Source organism: Micrasema longulum, unplaced genomic scaffold (genome assembly GCF_059751315.1).
Source record: "Micrasema longulum isolate JH-2025_06_02 unplaced genomic scaffold, ASM5975131v1 h1tg001384l, whole genome shotgun sequence".
Lineage (NCBI taxonomy): Eukaryota > Metazoa > Arthropoda > Insecta > Trichoptera > Brachycentridae > Micrasema > Micrasema longulum.
Window position 1 is genome coordinate 277,847 of NW_028278570.1, and position 19,984 is coordinate 297,830.

A 19,984-nucleotide genomic window follows, 5' to 3' on the forward strand; every position below is an offset into this window, starting at 1 on the left:
CCCTGGGGATTCCAGTTACCCCCTTAGACTCCACTAAGTACTTTAGAGTTTTCTCGTGAAAACCATTAATTTTATTTAACAGGTATGTTTTCTCAAAATCTCATCTATTGATCCGATTTAAAGAAACTAAGATGGTTTCATGAGAGTATGGATCATGTCCAAAATATGAATAAGACTGGAAAAGACTTCAGTTGAGTTAAACATTTAAAATGGATTTTTCACAGTATAGGCAATAATGCATTTAAAGGGTTATCAGTACACTGGCAATATATTTTAAAAAGAAAAGAAAACATGAAATCAGTAAGGGCAAAATAATAAAACAAATTTTTGAATCAGAAAGACTTATTTATTAAATAGATGATATCCACACGACGCAGAACATTTCTGTCAAATGAAGTAAGAACACACCTTACAGCTTCAACTTTGTACGCCTCCAGTGACGCCTCTTGGCGTTGTATCTAGGAAAGAAAGAAAAACATTAGTTGTTAAAATATATAAAAAATCAAGATATTACTTATATCTCTGAGACGCGCGCGCTACCACTTAGAGCTGCCCATTCGGACAAAAGTTTAAGTAGCTTTATCAAACACGAAGTTATCTAGTTTGCAGCAAAACAACGGGCCGTACTCTGATCCGAGATTTGCCAAATTGATATTAATTTGCATTATAATAATTACATTACTTTTAAATATACCTATGTATTTATTTCCTCAAAAGGTAGGTATTATATATTTAATAATCCTCCGTAAGACATATTTTGTATAAATTTTACTGTACCAAAATGTTCGTAGGCTTATTTCGATTTTTGTTTTAATAATTCTGTTTTATTATCCTAAAATATAAAAATCTTTTTTTTTTTTAAAAAAACTCAAATTATGACAAAATAAATTGTTTTACTTAATTTTTTATTCAAATTATTGCTTTTTAAAATATTATTATTGTAAGAACAATTCCATGTTATTTATGAACAAAGCCAAGCACAGTGACAAAAGCATACGGTGTCAAGCAAAACAATAATAGCAGAGTGAAGTTGTTGCTAGTAAAAAAAATTGCAACGCTTTGGCTATATGCGATAGAGCAAAATGGCATCTCTATAAACGGTAGCGCACACGTTATTACTCTGAGCCTTTTATACTCTTGTCAGGCAACTTAAGAATATACTTTTAACATTTGTACTAATAATAATAATTATGGATAACTTATATAGCGCCATTTTCGTAATATAATACCTCAAGGGCGCTTTACAAAATGATTATTTAAAGATATAAATTTAATTTTAATAAAGTTCTGTAAATGTTGACAGTGTTGGCTGTAGTCTGGTAAAAGGAATGTTTTTTTAATCGCACAATAATAAAAAAACAGAAATTAGATAAAAACAATATTTTTTAAAGGTATTTCTGTTAAAAAATATACTTAAAAGTTTTATGTAACTAAAATATAATTACTTTTAGACCGGCAGATTACGCCATTTCAAATTTAGACTGATAAAGACTAAGTATTAAACTAAAATTTGTTAAAATAATTGAACATGAAAAAGTGGACCAAGCCAAATTTTAATTTTTTTTATTTTGAAAAGAAATACATAAGATAAGGGTTATCGTTCTCGGTTAGAGCAGGTATGAAGGTCATAAAAACTTAAATAAGATGTTGTTTTAAATTAAATATTACAACCAGAATTATCTTCTTTTAAAAAAAAGCAGAATACAATTCTATAAAAAAAGGTTTCAATGAAATATTTCAATAAATTATATATTTTTTTAGTATTACCGAATGCATAACTTTACATAGAAATAAAGGAAAATGTCACACAAATGTATGTGATTTAAAATGCTTGTATTTCTTTATTTTTTAAAAAACAAAAAATTAAGATTTTGCTGCGGCCACTTTCATGTTCAATTTATTATCTTCAAATTATTACAACAAATTATAGTTCAATACAATATTTATTCTTTATTGAAATCCCAGATACCTAAGTTCAGCCTAAATTTGAAATGGCGTAATCTGCCGGTCTAAAAGTAATTATATTTTAGTTACATTTTTTACAAAAATACCTTTAAAAAAACATTTGTTTTAAAATGGCAAAATCGTATGATTTCCTAATTTTGCGTTTGTTCTACCAAACTACAGCCTTAAATGTAGGAAACACATGAGTCAACTTTTTTTTTGTATTTGCTCATCTTGTAGAATGCAACTATGTTCACAAAATAAATTTGATAGTTATGACTACAAAAAAAAAGTTTTCTCGAAGAAGAATCCTTTTTGACTTTGTGTCTTAAATGACGTAAAATTGAAGAGTTATCACATAACTGCGTATTCCCGATTGCTAGAAATAATCAAATTTCTCTAAGTATGGAGAAAAAAAGTACATTCTTTCAATGTTAGATTTGATTTCAGCAATGTTTGACACACAAAAAATGGTCTGTTGAAAAGTAAGCCATTTTGAATTACGTGATTGTTCCCCCACATATAGAATTAGTCTTCTTCATTTGGAAAAAACGAATACAACTTATGTTAACATCCATACTTTAGCTAAAAAAGCTTTATAATGAAACTTTCAGTACGGATTTTGATAAAGGTGTTCTTATTTATTAACGACCCCGATAATTCTTTGTTATTTTACAACAAATTATTCAACAATGTATTCTCCTTTATTCCCTCGATTAACCGCGAAAGGGTGTTGAAAATGCTCACTATCATCTCTTGACATTCCATTTAATAGGTTTTTAATCAAATAAAATAATATATGTAACGTAAAAGCACACATAATATCTTGTAGAGCAGAATTTTTTTTTAGAATGACGAATCATTTTCAACATTATGTTTTAAATTTGAAGAAAACGGACACAGCGCTGTATGTTAGCACCCGATATATTACATATGCTTTTTGTTTTCCAAAACCATGACACTGTAATCAACAATTTTACCACAAAATCTAGACAAGCAGTTTTTTTGAATAGTTTAATATATAGAAATGATTGCATATTTTTATTCTAGTTTCATATGTAAATCAAAATATGATAACATTGTTGCACAATTCTTGAAGAGTCCTCTGCACTAAGATAACTTGTTCTGAGGATTGTACAGTTCAGTGTACAATTCAATAAGTTGAGATTTGAAACAAATTAGGATATTTTTTATTTGAAAGTATTGGAGCGGAGAACTATGCTTCGGTATTCACCACAAATTTGACAAATCTTAAGTTGCGGTATGCGAGGTTTATAAAAAACAACCACGCAATAAATGGCGTATGTATAGCCTGTGAGCTCGCCAATACATGACAGATGACATTAACATAACCATAGAAAAACATAGCAGTTAAGCTCTCAGAAGTAAAGCAACGTGAATGCAGCAATGCTTAAACTACATGTCAATAATATTCTAATAATAAATAATATTATTTGGCCATACGGAACTTTAAAGCACACCTTGGTTTAATTACTAATAGTATTTTATCGGTTAGGTAGGTGTATTTAAAAAAAATGTTGCGTACCTGAAAAAAGCACAAATAATTATGTTTTTGTAAATGATGTCAGTAGCGACACTCAGAGAGTGGCTTTGTGACGTTTTGACATTTTTTATAAGAAATTCATGGCGTAGCCGAAATACTGTTATAAAAACGAGGATATTTTTGTTGATTGACGTTAGCAGGCGCTACCCAGGGACGACTTTGTGACGTGAGAAATTATTTTAAAAAAGAGATTCATGGCGTAGCCGAAATATTGTAATTAAAACGAGGATGTTTTTGTTGATTGACGTTAGCAGGCGCTACCCAGGGGCGACTTTGTGACGTGAGAAATTATTTTAAAAAAGAGATTTATGGCGTAGCCGAAATATTGTAATTAAAACGAGGATGTTTTTGTTGATTGACGTTAGCAGGCGCTACCCAGGGGCGACTTTGTGACGTGAGAAATTATTTAAAAAAAGAAATTTATGGCGTAGCCGAAATATTGTAATTAAAACGAGGATGTTTTTGTTGATTGACGTTAGCAGGCGCTACCCAGGGGCGACTTCATGACGTGATGAAATTATTAATTTTTTTTTTTTTTTTCAGTTTACATAGCGTAGCCGAGATAAGAAATTGCGTGGTGTTTCGAAATTTAACCGTGTAGGTAGCCGCCTAGTAACAATATTATTTTTGTATTTGTATAACTCCTGTTTTATAATGTTTATGTATTTATCGCTATAAGAATTAAACTAAAGATAGTTTTTACTTTTAATCGCTATCCGTTTTTTAAATTATGTTTGTAACACTCAGTAATATTTATTTTTCAAGTATTCAATGTTATTTTTGCATTTTAATTAATATTGTTAATATAAAGCGTATTTTTATTTATTCGAATTTACTAGACTGTTTTTATTACAAAAAATAAAAATGCATATTTCTCTATGTATTTTTCTGTTATAAACAATATATTAAAATAATACACATCAAATTTCCATTGTCTGTTGATTTTATTTGCAATCTTCTTTTTTTTCGATGGTTAAAACTCTAGGAAATTCAAAGACAATAAAAATTTTACTGTCATATATTGGCGAGCTCACACGCTATACATAGCCCCAATAAATGAACGGTCTAGAAAATAGCACATCAATGAACTTAACAAGTCCTCTATATTGATTAGCTAAGTTAAGATTTTATTTTCAGTACCTCTAAGAACTATTTCAGCCTTCCTCGATATCTAAATAGTTTTTTTAGTTTCAAAATATACAATTCGGGTTACGTTAAATTGTAAAATTTAACGTTACCTGGGAGTGATCCCAGGTAAAATATAACTTCCAACTTTGTACAATTCAATTTACAAGTCAACACTGGGCTAAATTAACATTTAAATGATAAGGTGTGGAAAACCATAATTTGATATAAATAAATATAATATTAAAACCAGTTAGGTAAACACTTTTATACAAGTTTTGAAAGGCCGCGACATAATTTCTAAGACCAATGTTTACTATTGTCTCCATCGCGTTACTTATACATTAGTACACAAATAACATTGAATACGAATCAAATGTAATTTTGACAACGACAATTAGATCCGTTAAATCCGCTAGAAACTCACCTGATTGTATTACCGGTGCGCATTCTGATCCATTGAGGAATGGGCCTGTTTTGTTTCAATTTTTTGGCAAGCTTTCGCTTGATGATGAATGTCTTGTGAGCAGACTGAAAAAAAAAAGTATTAATTAATTTTCATATAACGTGTTTAAATAAAACTTATATTAACCGATGTTTATGATAAAAAACGATTAGTTAGAGGAAACGCACCATGTCACCGATCTGTCAAAACACTTTAAGAAAGAGGAAAAGGAAGTTTCCACAGATAAAGTCTGAAATCAGATTGTTTTCAGGTTAACCAACTGACTGTTAGTATTATATGTATTTTAGTACAGCAACACTACCAAGTACGTAGGTACTTTGAAACGGTAAAATATTACAAATATTTTTACAGTCAATGTGACACAATAATAAAATTCGTTTATCCAACCCCGACTATCCTCCAAAATCACTCGCAAACGAGTGGAGGATAAAAAAAACACTGACTATCCGGATCTAGTAGGTAATGGTTCATCTGTCATTAGGATCTCTTCAAAATATGAAATTAAGTCGTTTAATCAGTTCTATCTTATAAATGAGAAACATTTACAGGGCATATGTCCTGTCCTTGGCTATTTTTTTTAATCTACATTTATGCGACTTTTCAACATGTGTGTTGATTATTCGGAAAAATAAATACTTGACACTGGCCAGAACACCCGAATTGAGAAGTGAAAAGGCCAGGAAAAAAAACGAAGAAGATTATTCGGAAATCAAATACTTCTTATATAAATTTATTTACTATTTATTATGCACACGTCTTATTTTTATTCCATAAATATTTTTAATAAGTTAAATTGAGCCATGACATCTTGTCTTCATAACCAGTTTTGCAATTGCATGAACCTAGGGGAAAATTGTAAATGCTGCGCGGTTCTACCTCATATAAAGAAATGCCTTTTTTATTGCATTCTCATTTGTTAGGGAAAGTTAAAATGATATTAAAAACAAAAAAGGTTAATTTTTTTATTTGATATGACTACATTATAAATACATTATATTGCTGCCAAATTGAAAATTCATTAATTGGTTTTAACCAAAAAATGTTTAAGAGTAGTCTGGTGTGGGGTGAAATAAATTCTGAATAAATAAGTTAATACAGCTACTTATTGCATTTCTCAATATTAAGACTTAACAATAAACTATGCAGAGATTACATTATCAGATCAGAGTTAGGAACATTCATTCAAAAGAGAATTTACATATATCATAAGACACAGACCGATCAAAACAATATTTGCTTGACATTTCCTTTGTAGCCCACATTTAATTACATAATTATTGTGGTTGAGTCTACAGATAATACATACAAAAGTAGTTTAGAATGTAGAAAAAAAACATTTACCAAACTGTGTTAAAAAAATATTGTGATTATTCATTATAATAAAATAAATACCAACAAATTTGTTTTTAACCACTTCCTTTTATTTTTTCTACCGACCGGCTTCAAAGATACACAAGCTTCTTCATTAAGGTACATTTAACTAATGAATTGTATCCTAATTAATTTTATCAGTATTATGATGTGTATGGCCGGCTTCTCCTGAAGAGTTTTAAGTGGTTTCCTCTCCACATGAGCAAATGCTGAGAAGTTCCTGATTGGCCCACATTAGTATATCCCTCCTGATCCCAACAGTTTAGATAAATTTAAAGAAATTTAATTGCAGAAAAGCAACTCCAAAATAAAAAAACTAACAAGATAAAAAGACTTGATTTATTAGTTCTATACACAGCATAATACTGATAAAAGAAAATAGGATATAATTCATTAGTTAAGTATACCTTGATGAAGAACCTTATGTAGTTTTGAAACCGGTCGGTAGAAAAAATTTAAAGTGGTTAAAAACAAAGTTGTTTTTATTCATTTTATTAAAAAAATATTTGATTGAAAATAATAAACACATTGATTTGTGGTACATTGTAATACTTAATGTTAACATTCCATATGCTATATGTAGAAGACAATAGGTTAGCTAGCTACACTTATTACAGAAAACTTCTGTTAGGACTAGCTTTCTAGGTCTAAAAAATAATTATTTATAATTGAATTTTATACATTATTTTTTCTTCAAACAGGTATCATAGTACGAATATTTATTGAAATTATATAAATGAATATTGTATGTACTGCAATTCACATAATTATTATGCAATCATTAAAATATTGAAATAATAATAGGTATGTATTTACTTTTTAAAATAGGTTTAATAAAGATAATAAAAATACAGTTTTCCCAATCACCTTGATCCTAATCAGTTGAAATTCGCTTTGATCTTTTATAACAATGACAAATAAAACTTTAAGATACAAACTTTTTTTTCTTAAAATTATCTAAGAAAGCTTTGAAAATGACAAAATAAATCAAATATACAATTTGTAATGAATAAACATTTGAATCCCGCATCTCTAATACAAGTGCGATGTGTTTATAAAAATTGTAAATTTTTTATCATAAGCTGTTACCGAAATAATAAAACTTTAAATTTGTCATAAATTAATTTTAATTGTGGAAAGATTATTATTGTTGTGAATAATTTATATAGCGCCATTTTTGTAAAAATCACCTTAAGGGCGCTGTACAATAAATATCCCAACATATCCTGCAGCTACATAGCCGCATGGACGGTTGGGATCCTAGTTCTTGATTTCCAATTATAATTTAATTTAATAACAGACAGGAGCTAGATTACAGCATATCTTGCAGCTAAAGAGCGCATGGACAGTATGAAACCTAGCCCTCATTTACATTATTTAAAAATAAATTTAGTTTTTTCTAATTATTTTTTCAAAGTAAATAGTTTACAAATAAGAGCTGGATTATAATACATCTTGCAGCTACAGAGCGCATAGATGCTTGGAATTCTAAACCCTATTTATGAATTATAAGTTAAAAATAATTTTATAGTTTATGACATTTACTTTAACGAACGTCTTGCAGCTACAAAGCGGAAAGATGGCAGAGATTTGGATGTACCTTTTTCAATCATATTAAAAAAAGATAAATGACAATAGGTTTTATATCCTTTACATATGGACAATAAAATAGATATGACAATATTGTCTTGTCCCAGCTTTGTGAACAGCCTTGACCGCGCGGGACAGAACGCTGGGACAATATGAAAATTTGGCCGCAGTTCACACGTGAGCGCTGTGAAAAAGAATACACAACGGCGTTTATTATGAGCAAGTTCACGAAAAATACTATTTATTTTATACCAAGATGCATTGGAATTGTTAAAGAACGAACTGAACGATAAAAAGGAATTTTTTCCACCTAAATTTTCAGCAGAAAAAATACGCAGGAGCGATGAGCAGGCATCGAGCACCGCTATCGTCATAAGGTCCCGTCCGTGCGCATTTACACGAGGACAATGCAGACGTCTAGCTAAGTGGAATTATATTTGTGAATCAGCCGCAGGTGAGGAGTTAAATGAGAAAGCGAATAATGCTAAAGAAATATCAATATTTCTTTTTTATGAAAAAAAAATCTTGATGTAAAAACAAAAGACAGGTTTAAGCATTAAACTGTGACAGCCTAGATTGCCATAACTCATATGGTTTAGGTAGAAAAATATTAGTTCAATAGATTTCTGTGAAAACTTGTCTTATTTTGGGTAAAAGAATTAACGCAGTCTTACGCACGGACCACATCTTGGATGTACTGAAACTTTAGCACAATTACTTGTTATAAATGCTATCGCAGAAAATTCACACGTTTATGGTGATTTTTTTAGTTATTAAGTATTCTCAATGGAAGTCAACAGCGCCACTTATATTAAATCAGGGTTATTTCATTGATTAAATAACTCTACAATAAGATAACTGTTAAATAAATTGCTTGGAGTTTCCCTTTATTCTAAATTAATGATTGTGAATTTGCAGGTCATAATAATCTTACCATTATAATATAGCATTTAGTTTTTACACTTTTAGATATAATTTTCACAAGTGGCCGGGTTTTGTCGTGACCAAAATCGTCAGACTGGTAAACGATAGACAATGTCGGTCACGATGTAACCCTGTAATGAGGAACTTCAACCCTACGGGAAATTGGATACAAAAAATGTTTTTTTACGTGGGGAAAAAATTAGAGCATTAAATAGTTAAATAGTACCGCAAAGTTTCTTGAAAATGTACAAAAAAAATAATAAAAAATATTTTGATAAAAACACACTACTTTAAATGACGTCACTGGTTCGTGTGAATCGACCTATGATCTGAGAGCTATGGAAGATTTCCGGTATGCTTGTCGCTTCTGGACCAATGGGAAGAACTGAATGAGAATAAGCAAAAATGAACCTCTGACGTTACACGCGGAGTTATTTCAGAAATACAAAACTTTGAAAAATCGTAGCGCCGATAATACGATATATGAAAATAAAAAATTGACTTAGTTTAACAGTCTATTACCAAATATTTTTTTTTTTAAAAACCACTGAACTTCCTCATTGGTGAAAATTATAAATAAAAGAGGAAAAATAAATACAGTATTGTATTATTATAAATAAAATGCAGTTCCACAAATAAACGACAGAAGAGAAACTCAATCTAACCGTACCATGTTCGCATATTTATCTACATAGTACATCAGGTACATTTAAATATAAAGAAAAACCATTACATAAACATTGTCGCAAAAAAAATAAATTATTTACATATTAAAATACACAATTTTTTTGTTTAAGTTACACCAATTGTCAAAATATTGCTAGGTAATCAACAATCTTACCTTCGGATTCCAGTTAATATATCTTTTATTTACATATTAAAATAGACAAAAATTTGTTTAAGCTACACCAATTGTCAAAATATTGCTAGGTACTCAACAATCTTACCATCGGATTCCAGTTAATATATCTATAAACATGATTGGCCTTTTGGCAACTCTATTAACCAACAACAGAGCAAAAAAGTAAGCTACCATTATTAATATAATGACCTACATCACAAATATATAATTACATAGTTATCTGACACCTACTGTATGTGCTCAGAGGTCATTTTTAAATGTTAACAAAGTTTTATGACAAAAGATCAAAAATATTTTATTTTATAAAAATTACATTGCAATTGGATTTAACACATGCGCAAAATAAATATAATATTGTTTTTCAAGATGTACATTATGTATGTTTTAAATAATTACCATTTAATTAATATTTCTATCGAAACAGCTACAATACTATGATTATTAATGCATAACTTAAAAAAAATAATCCAGAATGACAATAAAAACAAAAGAAGATTGATTTAAGCATAAATATTTGTATTACAATACTAAGAATAAACTCTCCTCCCAATTTGATTCCACTGTACTCTCATCAGTGGAAAATAATAATTCTAGTGAACATACTTTGAATTAAGACTAACTTTTATTTGACAATATACACGTATGTTTTGGAGAATTTACTTATTTTTAGTACTCTACGGTCAAATGAATATACATTAAGTAAGTCTTATCTCGAAAGATCATATTTGTGTTTTAAGTTATAAAATTGAAAATATTATAACATCAATTTAATACATAATTCATATACACACAATAGATATACAGATTTTTGTTACACGAGTTTTAAATTTACAAATTTACTGTTAATCATTCTAAAAACATGTTCTAAATTTTATAATGATATCATATTACATATTTTTAGAAAGTTTGTACATCAATTTGTCAAAAAAAAAATCACATATATTATGTACGTAAACAAAAATTACATTTCATCATAAAAAGGTAAAATACACTGGATATACGTAAATAAAGAGTCGATCAACAACTCAATAAAATTAATTTTGCCAAAAAATAAACTTTAACAAATTAAAACATTAAAATAGACAATTTACCCGTAAGTGACGCAGTTGTTATAGTAATTCTGGCAAACATTTAGCGAACATGAAATGGTTAATAATGTGGTAAGGAGATATTATTTACAATTCATCGTCTCATTATGTAAATGATAACTGGGTAAATTAAGAAAATATTAATAAGTAAATATGTACAGATAACACAAAAATCTGAAATGAAGACAGTTAATGTTAAAGTTATTCACAATGTCTGAAAAATCTAACTCATAAATTAATACTCTTAAGGCTAATGCGAAAACTATACGCGACACATTCACTACTTATGATATAGAACTGAATTAGTTTATTCAGGATGGGAACAGAGCTGGAGAGAAAGCCGACACAATTCCTGACAAGCGTTATTAGTATAAACATGATAGTCCGAGACGGGTCGGGTGGCAATGGCCCGGTACCCAAGGGGCCCCCTCAGACGGGCAGATGCTACGGTCTCCTCTGCGCCGGGGGCACATACATGGGCTGGTGGAACCTGCCGGGCCGGTTGTCTCCCCGAGTCATCCCCCCGTCCCGACTGAACGGTCGGTTTACTGAAAATAACATCAAATCAATCTTAAATAACCCGAAGCTACGGCTCAGAAGCTGAGGGTGTTTTGACAGTAAAATTATTACGGGGATAAAAGGATGGTAAGTATGAATCTAAAACTATTTCATTTGATACAAAAAAATATTACCCTTCTTAAAAGGTGGTTAGTTTCCTAGTGCATGTTATAAACAAAGTTTTCTTTTTAAAAATAAGAAATAAGTATTTGAGTTCTTATTATTTACTCAAATATTTAAATTTTCAGACCGTTTCCTAAAGGTCGTGAATAACTTGTGCTGGTAAAATGGAAATAAAGTTGTGGTAGAGTGGGATTTGAACTTCGGGCGTTTGGCCCTTGAGTTCACAATACTACCACGGAACCACAACTCGGTTCATCCGATTCAAGTGTTTCATAGTTTATCATAGAATAATGAAAGTATTATTATATAAAATAAACATATAATAATACAAAATAACGTATTATTATATAATAATACGTTCTTTATATAATAATAATAATATTTTTTTAATAATAATAGTAATATAAAATGAATGTATTATTATTTGAAATAAAAACAAACAAGCAAAAAAAGTTAAAAGTTAACCTGCAAACAAGCCTCGGCTTTGCAGGGATAAAAATACTTAATGAACGCTGGTAAAGGAAATTTTTTGGAAAATAAATTTTAAAATAAAAATGTAACTCCGATAGTTCGCAGGATATTCAAAATGTGGAGAGAAAAAAAAATGCAATAAAAATATTTTTCTTTTGAGAAGTTAAATTTTTAAAATAAGACGTAGATTGGAGTGGATTAAACGAGCAATCCTATTATTTTCTCCTTATCTATGTCTGCACCTAGTGCATAGGTATACCAACTGCAGGGTATCCCAATAATTTGATAGATGAAGGCAAGATTATTAGTTTTACACTTCCAATCTCAGCCCAGGGACATTTAAAAATGGCAGTAAAAACACACAAATTAAAAATCGGAAATTAAACAACGATCTCAAGCATATAGCAAAATAGGTTACGAGTTTGGGGTATTTTCAATGTTGATGAACTGAAATGAAAGAATATGTTAAAATTTTAAATAACCTGGGGTATTCGGAGGAAGACAATCAGTTTTAAGAACTTCTTCGTGGTTACCATAGGCAAGAAATCGCACTACAACTGTTCTTGCTGATACTCCTGTTATTTCTGCATCATAAAACTGAAAAAGAAGATGTAAAAATAAATAACAATAATAAAATAAAGTAAGTTTTCACAAATTTTTATTGAAAACAGTTTACTTCATAAAATTTTGTTATTTTAATGAGTTAAAATACAAATACGCATAGTTGTGGCACTTCTTTTATTAGGTTCTTACTCATTAAGCCAGTAACACTTTGTATAAAGGTCCTCTACGACCAGAATAATGAAATTATTACCATATATATACAGTAGACGCTCTCTTGACCAGCGCCGCTTTAACCGGCCTCTTCTAGGAATGCCTCTTTTAATGTGGGAGTTTCTAATACAGAATAAAAGGTTTGAAAAAAAAAAATTTTTTTCTTCCTTACGAAAGTGTTTTTTTAAATGCGTTTTTCACTACCTTCTCTTTTACCGGCTTTTTCGTTAGCCAGTTAAGGGAGCGTCTACTGTATACACAAGTGATAAAAAAATTGTATGTATGGTAAAATATATAAATAAATATAATAAAAATACTAGTCTCGAAGATATGACTGATTATTCCAAATTTGTGGATTTAAGTATCACTCGTCATTTATTTCCATAATAAATGGTCTAAAATGCATTATCTTAAAAAAATCTTACCCCATTATCTTCCCAGTACTTAGCTAAACACCGATCGCCGATGCTCCAGTTGATTTCCGAACCCTCGGCTAACATTTTCCTCGCTTGTTCATTAATACTGGCATTCTGGAACCCTACAATATTATTTGTCTGGTAGAAACCATTCCCTCGACTTGTAAAGTTATTCCTCTGATCAGCAACGGGGTTGGGTTGCTGGCGGAAGGTCTCCATTGGATCAGGCTGCCTGGAATGGTTCTGCCCAACTTTGGCTTGATTATCCGGGTAGGGGCTGTAGAACGACTGTCCCATCGGCTGCCCGTTTGGTACATTTTGCATTAGGCCCTTATTACTATTTACAAACTGGGTACTCCTTTTATAATTCTGTTCATTAAAAGCGTTTAGATTATTATAAGCCGGCTTGCCGGGGTACGTGTAATTGTTTTGGTAATTTTGAGGCATGTTTGGACGATTGTTATACCTCGACTGAAGGTTTCCGTCCAAATTCATATTGGCAGTGGATTCTACAAGATTATCAATAGACTGCGGAGGGGGTTGGCTATAGAAATTTCGTCCTCCGCGACCTTCGGTCATATTCCGTCGATCGGGATAATAATAAGATTGCATGTCCTGGGGATACTGAGACTCTTGAGGCATGTTGAGGTTTTGCTGTCTTCTCGCATCCCCATCAAATTTCTTTTGGAACCGAGGAGCCTTTTCACTGGCACCTTGATGAGAATTGTAGGAGTGTTGCGGGCGCTCCTCTCTTGAATAATTATTGTAGTTTCTCTGGGACTCGTGGCCATATTGCTGCGAACCCTGAGGCTGATATTCTCCCCTATTATGGCCAAAATTATTTTGCCGAGATGCTGCTCCTCGCGGACCTCCCCTTCCACCCCCCTTGGCACTATGTCCCCCGCGACGCTCCGTATTATTCCTGTCCTGCCGATTATCGTCCCTAAAATATTGCGATGGTTCCGAAGTCTTGGCTGGTTTTTCCGGCTCTGGAAGAGCGGGAAGTTTATCCTCGAGGAAATCGAATAAGGAAACTTTTCCAGAAGGTTTAACAGGAGCGGGTCCATCTTCTTCGGTGGAGTCTTTAGACCGTCCCTTCCGACCCTTCGGAGCTTCTGTGGTCTGTTTAGTGGGGCGCTCTTTCTTAGATTCTGTAGTTCCTTCCCTTTTCTGAAGGATTTTAAGAGCTCTATCTGCATTATTTCTAGTCATTTTCAGAGTATTTTCGGCTTGCTCTTCTGAAAATCCGGCATCAACTATTTTCTGTACATTGGCATCTAACATGGGCTTAGTTCCTCCACCAAATACCTAGTTGAAAATTATTCATTAGTTCATGCATGTTTTATAAAAAGCTATCACATTTAAAGATAAATAAGACATTCATTTTATTTTAAGACTTTTATAAAGACTTCATAAAATAATAACAAAGTGGACTATATTATTATTTGTGAAATTGATTTGAACATAAAATAATCCAAAAGCTTTTTTATATAGTAAAAAATTGAACTTACTTTCTTGGTCCCGGAGAGTTTCTGTGCTTCAGCGATGGCACCCTTCCTCTGTGCTTCAAACTCCACATTATCCAACTTAGCGGAGTCCTGGAGACTCTTGAAACCTTTGTCGGGTTCTCGACCATCCAGCGGTTGGCCAAAGGGAATCCAAGGGGGCGGGGCTCCTTCTCCTCCACCACCTGATATTTTAAACCATTCAGTTTGTTTTCATTACAGAGGAAATAAAATTACTAAAACTGAGTTAAAATTATGAATTATTTTTTATTTAATCTTAAAAGTATATCCTTAGTCCTAACAGTTTAATAGAAGAGGTTGATTCTCAAAACAGTCATAAAATATTATTTAACTATGCAGAATTAAGTTAGGTTCAAGTATTTTAAATGGTTTAAAGTCATTTCATTTCAACACACTTAAATGTCAAATGGTAATAAATTGTAACTATCTATTCCGTGTAATGCTGTAATTGAAGGTATATGGACGTGGAATTGTATTCACAAAATATATGTTTTGAACAATGTTTTGAGACAAACGTTTGTAGACAGGCTGGATTTTCTTCCTAGGGAGTTTTTCAAATCTAAAATTGCTCCAACAGAGAGGGAAAACATTTTTGAGAAGGGAACATGGAAGTCTAGGCATTTACAGGGCTAATGACCTGTCATTGGCTGGTTTGAGTGGCCACTTTTTACACACTGTGCTAGTTCCTTGGCTCATTGCTGGCGCTGAGCGCGCTTTATTATTATTTTTATTTATATTTGGAGAAACATACGAATGGTGGCAACGATTCCTAAGAAATAGACATTATTAGTTTGTTTTTCTGTAAATAAAGTCACCATAAAACATTATTATGGATAGTCAAATATAATGATAAGCTGCGCATAATCGCTTCTATACACGATTCGCCCCTACTACAAAGTCGATTGTATCCACAAACGTTGTCGTTATTATTAGCCTAATATCTCACCTCTAGTGTGTTTGGCGAGACTCCTATTGAGCTCCCACTTGTCCACCATGTGGGTGACGTGCCCCCCGAGTACCTCGAGGGAGTCAGGCCCCACAAACAGGAAGCCGTGGGCAGAAGTCAGGGGGCCGCTCTTCAGTCGTATTTTGGTCCCGGGGGGAGTATTTATGCTCAGACTGGAGATGTGTTCCACCTCTATAGCTTGGCACGTCATATGTCCGTCCGTTAGAATGAGTTTCAACATCCGAGGAGCATGCTTCGACTCTTCGTTCGCCTTGGGAGCGGATATGTTTCTCACTTTTTGAATCTGCACAAACACGGATTCTTCCAATGCCTCACATTTCGTACCGCTTTTACAGAAGTCTTCGGGAAATGCCGGTCCCCCTATTTCCCTTAAATCAAACTGAAAAGAAATACTCGTCTAATTATCCGGATAAACATCGGTAAGCCAATCGATATGAATAAAATAATTCGGGATACTTACGTCTAATACTTTTTTTAGTATTACTTTGGGGTCTGCTAAGGTCTCCGGAATACCGACAGTTTCGATACCTTCCGGGGTTAGGTGGCTGCAAAGAAGTAACGATATTAACCTACATGTTATACAAAAATAGGTAAATTACGTAGGGTTCCACCCACAACAAAAAATGCTTCCGACAATAAAAGCAAATATAAAAGGCTAAAAAATAAAAATGAACAGGGAGAACTTAATATCGGCTTTGTATTTCGAATAGTCCCGTACTTACCATCCTTCTTCTTTTAAAATATCAGAAATAGCCATGATTTACAAATACCCGATGACATTACCGCACAGACGGGAAAATCAAAACTGAAGTTAGCTGATTTAAATGGTAAACAAAATGACATCTTAACAAAAATAAATAGTATTGCTCTCATTAAATAGTTAATTGATTTTGTCAAGTAGGTGCTAACACACACATTTTTTGTTTAGGCAAAAATGGTTTTGAATGTTTTATTTTATTCAGTATTATTTATCCTTTATTTGTTTTGTAAATAATTTTAAAATACATGTGCTTGTACTCATACATTCAATGACATATATTTATTTGAACGTGAATAGATAAATTGAAGACCTTACACAAACAACCCCCTCGTACGGCACATTTTATTGATTTTTTGCTACCTACTAATTAAAAATATATCAATTTTATTTACCGATGGAAAAAAAATATTCTATTGCATATTACATACAATATATTACAAATGATAATAACACTTTTTTTAAAATTGCAACCTAAAATGAAAATAAATAAAACTGTGAAATAAAATAATCAGAAGAATAACACCGTGTGGTATGTGATTTACATCATTATTCCATAAGGTGAAAATAAAAAATATATTTAAACAAACAATGCACATTCACTCGTTTAAAAAGATTTTATAAAAAGCATGATGCTCTAGTTGTCGAATCTTTCAATAGTTGTATTTTACTTTATAGTGTATAGTTGCATTTTACTTTTGTTTTCGACACGCACGTAGGAATGTGAAATTACACAATTTTACAAAAAAACGCGGTAAAACACGAAATTTTTGGTAATTTTCATTAAATGACAGTAATTTTACCGAAGAACCTGAGAGACTTTTCACTTTTTATATGTATTTTTATTTCGTTTATTTTACCAAAACGCACAGTTTTAGCTTTATTCAAACAGATATGTAAGTTGAAGTGTAAAAACTGTTTATTGATATTAAGACATGTAGCGTAATTTTTATGAATTATGAACTACAAAACATTTTATTTTCTTTTTTGTATTTTTTTCTAAGTTATTCGCTTATTTCCATTATATCTCCAAATTTTGTGTCATAAAATCGACTCCTTCAAAAAAGTATTACCTATGACAGCGATCAGTAGCGGCCACAAATGTCCAGTGACGCAAAAGCACTACATTGTTAAATAAACTGTAGCGTATCTCAATCACCTGTTACGGTAATTTAATGTGATCATTATTACGCTAAAGATAAGTAATCGTGAAATTTTATGACTTTGAACTATCGTTACCTACGTCACCATCTTTAAAAATGGCGCTTAAAATCAGTTTTTGGTAATTTCTCATGCAATTTCTTCCTTTTATATTTTAAAGAATATGGCCCGTAATGAGTGGCTAATAAATATAGTAATGTTAGGAACAATACTAAAAAACGCGAAACGGTTTGTGTATCTTGGAAGCAAAAACACTTGGGATTGTTGAACAAAAAAAGAAGTCGACTACTGCATACATCAAGCAAAACTTACGTTTAACAAAAAATCAAAGATTTTCGAGCCAAACAACATTGATTTAAAGCTCCGCAATCAACTTGCTGAAATATATACGCATGTGGCATCTTGATGTTTGGCTGTGAGACGTGGTGCCTTACTGAAATATATAGAAAAATACTAGAGGGCTTTCAGATGTGGTGCTACAGAAGAATATTAGGAATTTCCAGGAGAAACCACATAACTATAATAACGAAGTTCTCGCTGTAGAATCGAAGAAGGGAGACATCTAATCAAAACTATCTCAGAGAAAAGAGCTCAATGGATTAGGCATATTATGTGCCATGAGGTTCTCCTGCATGATATAATAAAAGGAATAGCTTAGGGGACAAATCACAGATGGCGCCACCGATGGGAGGCCTAACGTTTTATAGTCACATTGTCAACGTGAGTCGTTCTGCTTCCAAGGTGTGGGGATTTGTAATACATAATTCTAAACACTTCACAGAATTTAATACTATAAAACTTTTGTAGTGCGTAGCATTCTGGAGTGTGGTGCGTTGGTGTGGGAGTCTGAAGAAGACACTTACTCTCTAATGGTGGAGATAATACAAAAGAAGTTTCTTCGTTACCTGTATATGAGAGAATATGGATACTACCCATCATTGTTCCTTTTGGGTATGCTTGGCATCACAACTTTGCAGGTTAGAATTAGCATTACCATGCTTGGTCTTTAAAACTGTAGACTTGAAGATTTCTGGAGCATAAAAAATATTTCTTTGGAAAATTTATTTCATATCATCGTATTTTTAAAAATCGACCGTATCAAAATTTGTATCACCGCCAAACAGTTAGTGGTCCATGGCAAGACATAAAATTGGTCAAATGGTCCCGTTGAACCACTGCATTAGACGGATCTAAACCTGGGTTTCACTGTCTTGTTAACGTACCCTAAAATAAAGCTACTGGTACTTACATATTAGTTTTATATTCGAAAATATAATTAGTACGTCATATTAGTTTTTTTACCGAAAATTGCCGTAAAATACAGTATTTTACCAAAATCTAGTTAAATTACCGTAAATTACCGTACATTACCTGGGTATTTTACCGGCTACATCTTTACACGTAGATACGACGTAGGTACATTATTATGAAACCAATCTAATGGTTTTGACTAACTACGTCACGGAAGCTCTGGATGCAGGACATCAGGTAGACTGTTTATATAATGACTTCGCCAAGGCCTTTGATACTGTCGACCATGATGTCTTATTAAATAAGCTGTATGAGATCGGTTTCTCGGATGGTATGTTGAAATTAATGGCGAGCTATCTCCAAAATAGAAAACAATACGTCTCCTATGGTCTATTCACGTCAGAGTCTTTCCATACTTTCTCGGGTGTCCCGCAAGGCTCTAATCTGGGTCCATTGTTGTTCTCAATTTTCATTAATAATATTAAAAATGTAATTTTGAACTCGCGTTTTCTGTTGTTTGCGGATGACTTAAAACTATTCTTAAAAGTGACAACTTCTGACGATTTTCGTCTTCTCCAAGCGGATATATCTAATATATATGAATGGAGAATGCGTAACAAACTTAGGTTTAATGTTTCGAAGTGTTCGGTCACGTCCTTTACTAGGGCCCAAAAAGCTCTATTTTTTCGCTACAAAATGAATGACCAGAATCTGATAAGAACATTGAATGTTAAGGATCTGGGCGTTAGATTTGTGAACACCCTGACATTTCATGAACACATTATGACAATCACAAGTATTGCATTGAAGATGTTAGGATTTGTTCTGCGTACTGCCGGGGTTTTCGAAAATACCCGCATACTGAGAACTCTTTACAACTCCTTGGTGCGAAGTAGACTCGAGAGTGGCTCGATGATTTGGGGGCCACATGAACTGAAGTACTCTCTTATGATTTATGATAGAGAAAATCCAAAAGAAGTTTCTGGGATATCTCTACATGAGAGAGTGCGGGTATTATCCTTGGTTCTACCCAACCGAGTTTCTCC

At 32.1% G+C, this 19,984-nt stretch overlaps 2 protein-coding genes across 2 annotated transcripts; both read right to left on the reverse strand.

Moving 5' to 3' along the window:
* Positions 1 to 324: 324 nt before the first annotated feature.
* On the reverse strand, positions 325 to 5,389 carry RpL39 (ribosomal protein L39). The gene is made up of 3 exons (XM_088235520.1): positions 5,267 to 5,389; positions 5,061 to 5,164; positions 325 to 458 (listed from the first exon to the last, which is right to left on the reverse strand). The coding sequence occupies exons 1-3, from the start codon at positions 5,267 to 5,269 to the stop codon at positions 410 to 412; spliced, it is 156 nt and encodes a 51-aa protein (XP_088091646.1). The 5' UTR covers positions 5,270 to 5,389; the 3' UTR covers positions 325 to 409.
* Positions 5,390 to 10,651: 5,262 nt separating this feature from the next.
* Positions 10,652 to 16,595, reverse strand: Tdrd3 (Tudor domain containing 3). Its single transcript, XM_088235514.1, has 7 exons — positions 16,492 to 16,595; positions 16,230 to 16,314; positions 15,749 to 16,148; positions 14,788 to 14,966; positions 13,286 to 14,584; positions 12,569 to 12,683; positions 10,652 to 11,482 (listed from the first exon to the last, which is right to left on the reverse strand). The coding sequence occupies exons 1-7, from the start codon at positions 16,524 to 16,526 to the stop codon at positions 11,379 to 11,381; spliced, it is 2,217 nt and encodes a 738-aa protein (XP_088091640.1). The 5' UTR covers positions 16,527 to 16,595; the 3' UTR covers positions 10,652 to 11,378.
* Between the last annotated feature and the right edge of the window lie 3,389 nt (positions 16,596 to 19,984).

Coding starts and splice junctions, on each gene's coding strand:
- Tdrd3 (XM_088235514.1), bottom strand. CDS start 16,526: ATGGCTATTTCTGATATTTTAAAAGAAGAAGGATG. Junction 12,684..13,285: donor AGTACTGGGAAGATAATGGG/GTAAGATTTTTT, acceptor CTTCTTTTTCAG/TTTTATGATGCAGAAATAAC. Junction 11,483..12,568: donor TCTTCCTCCGAATACCCCAG/GTTATTTAAAAT, acceptor TGTTATTTTCAG/TAAACCGACCGTTCAGTCGG.
- RpL39 (XM_088235520.1), bottom strand. Junction 459..5,060: donor CGCACCGGTAATACAATCAG/GTGAGTTTCTAG, acceptor TTTCTTTCCTAG/ATACAACGCCAAGAGGCGTC.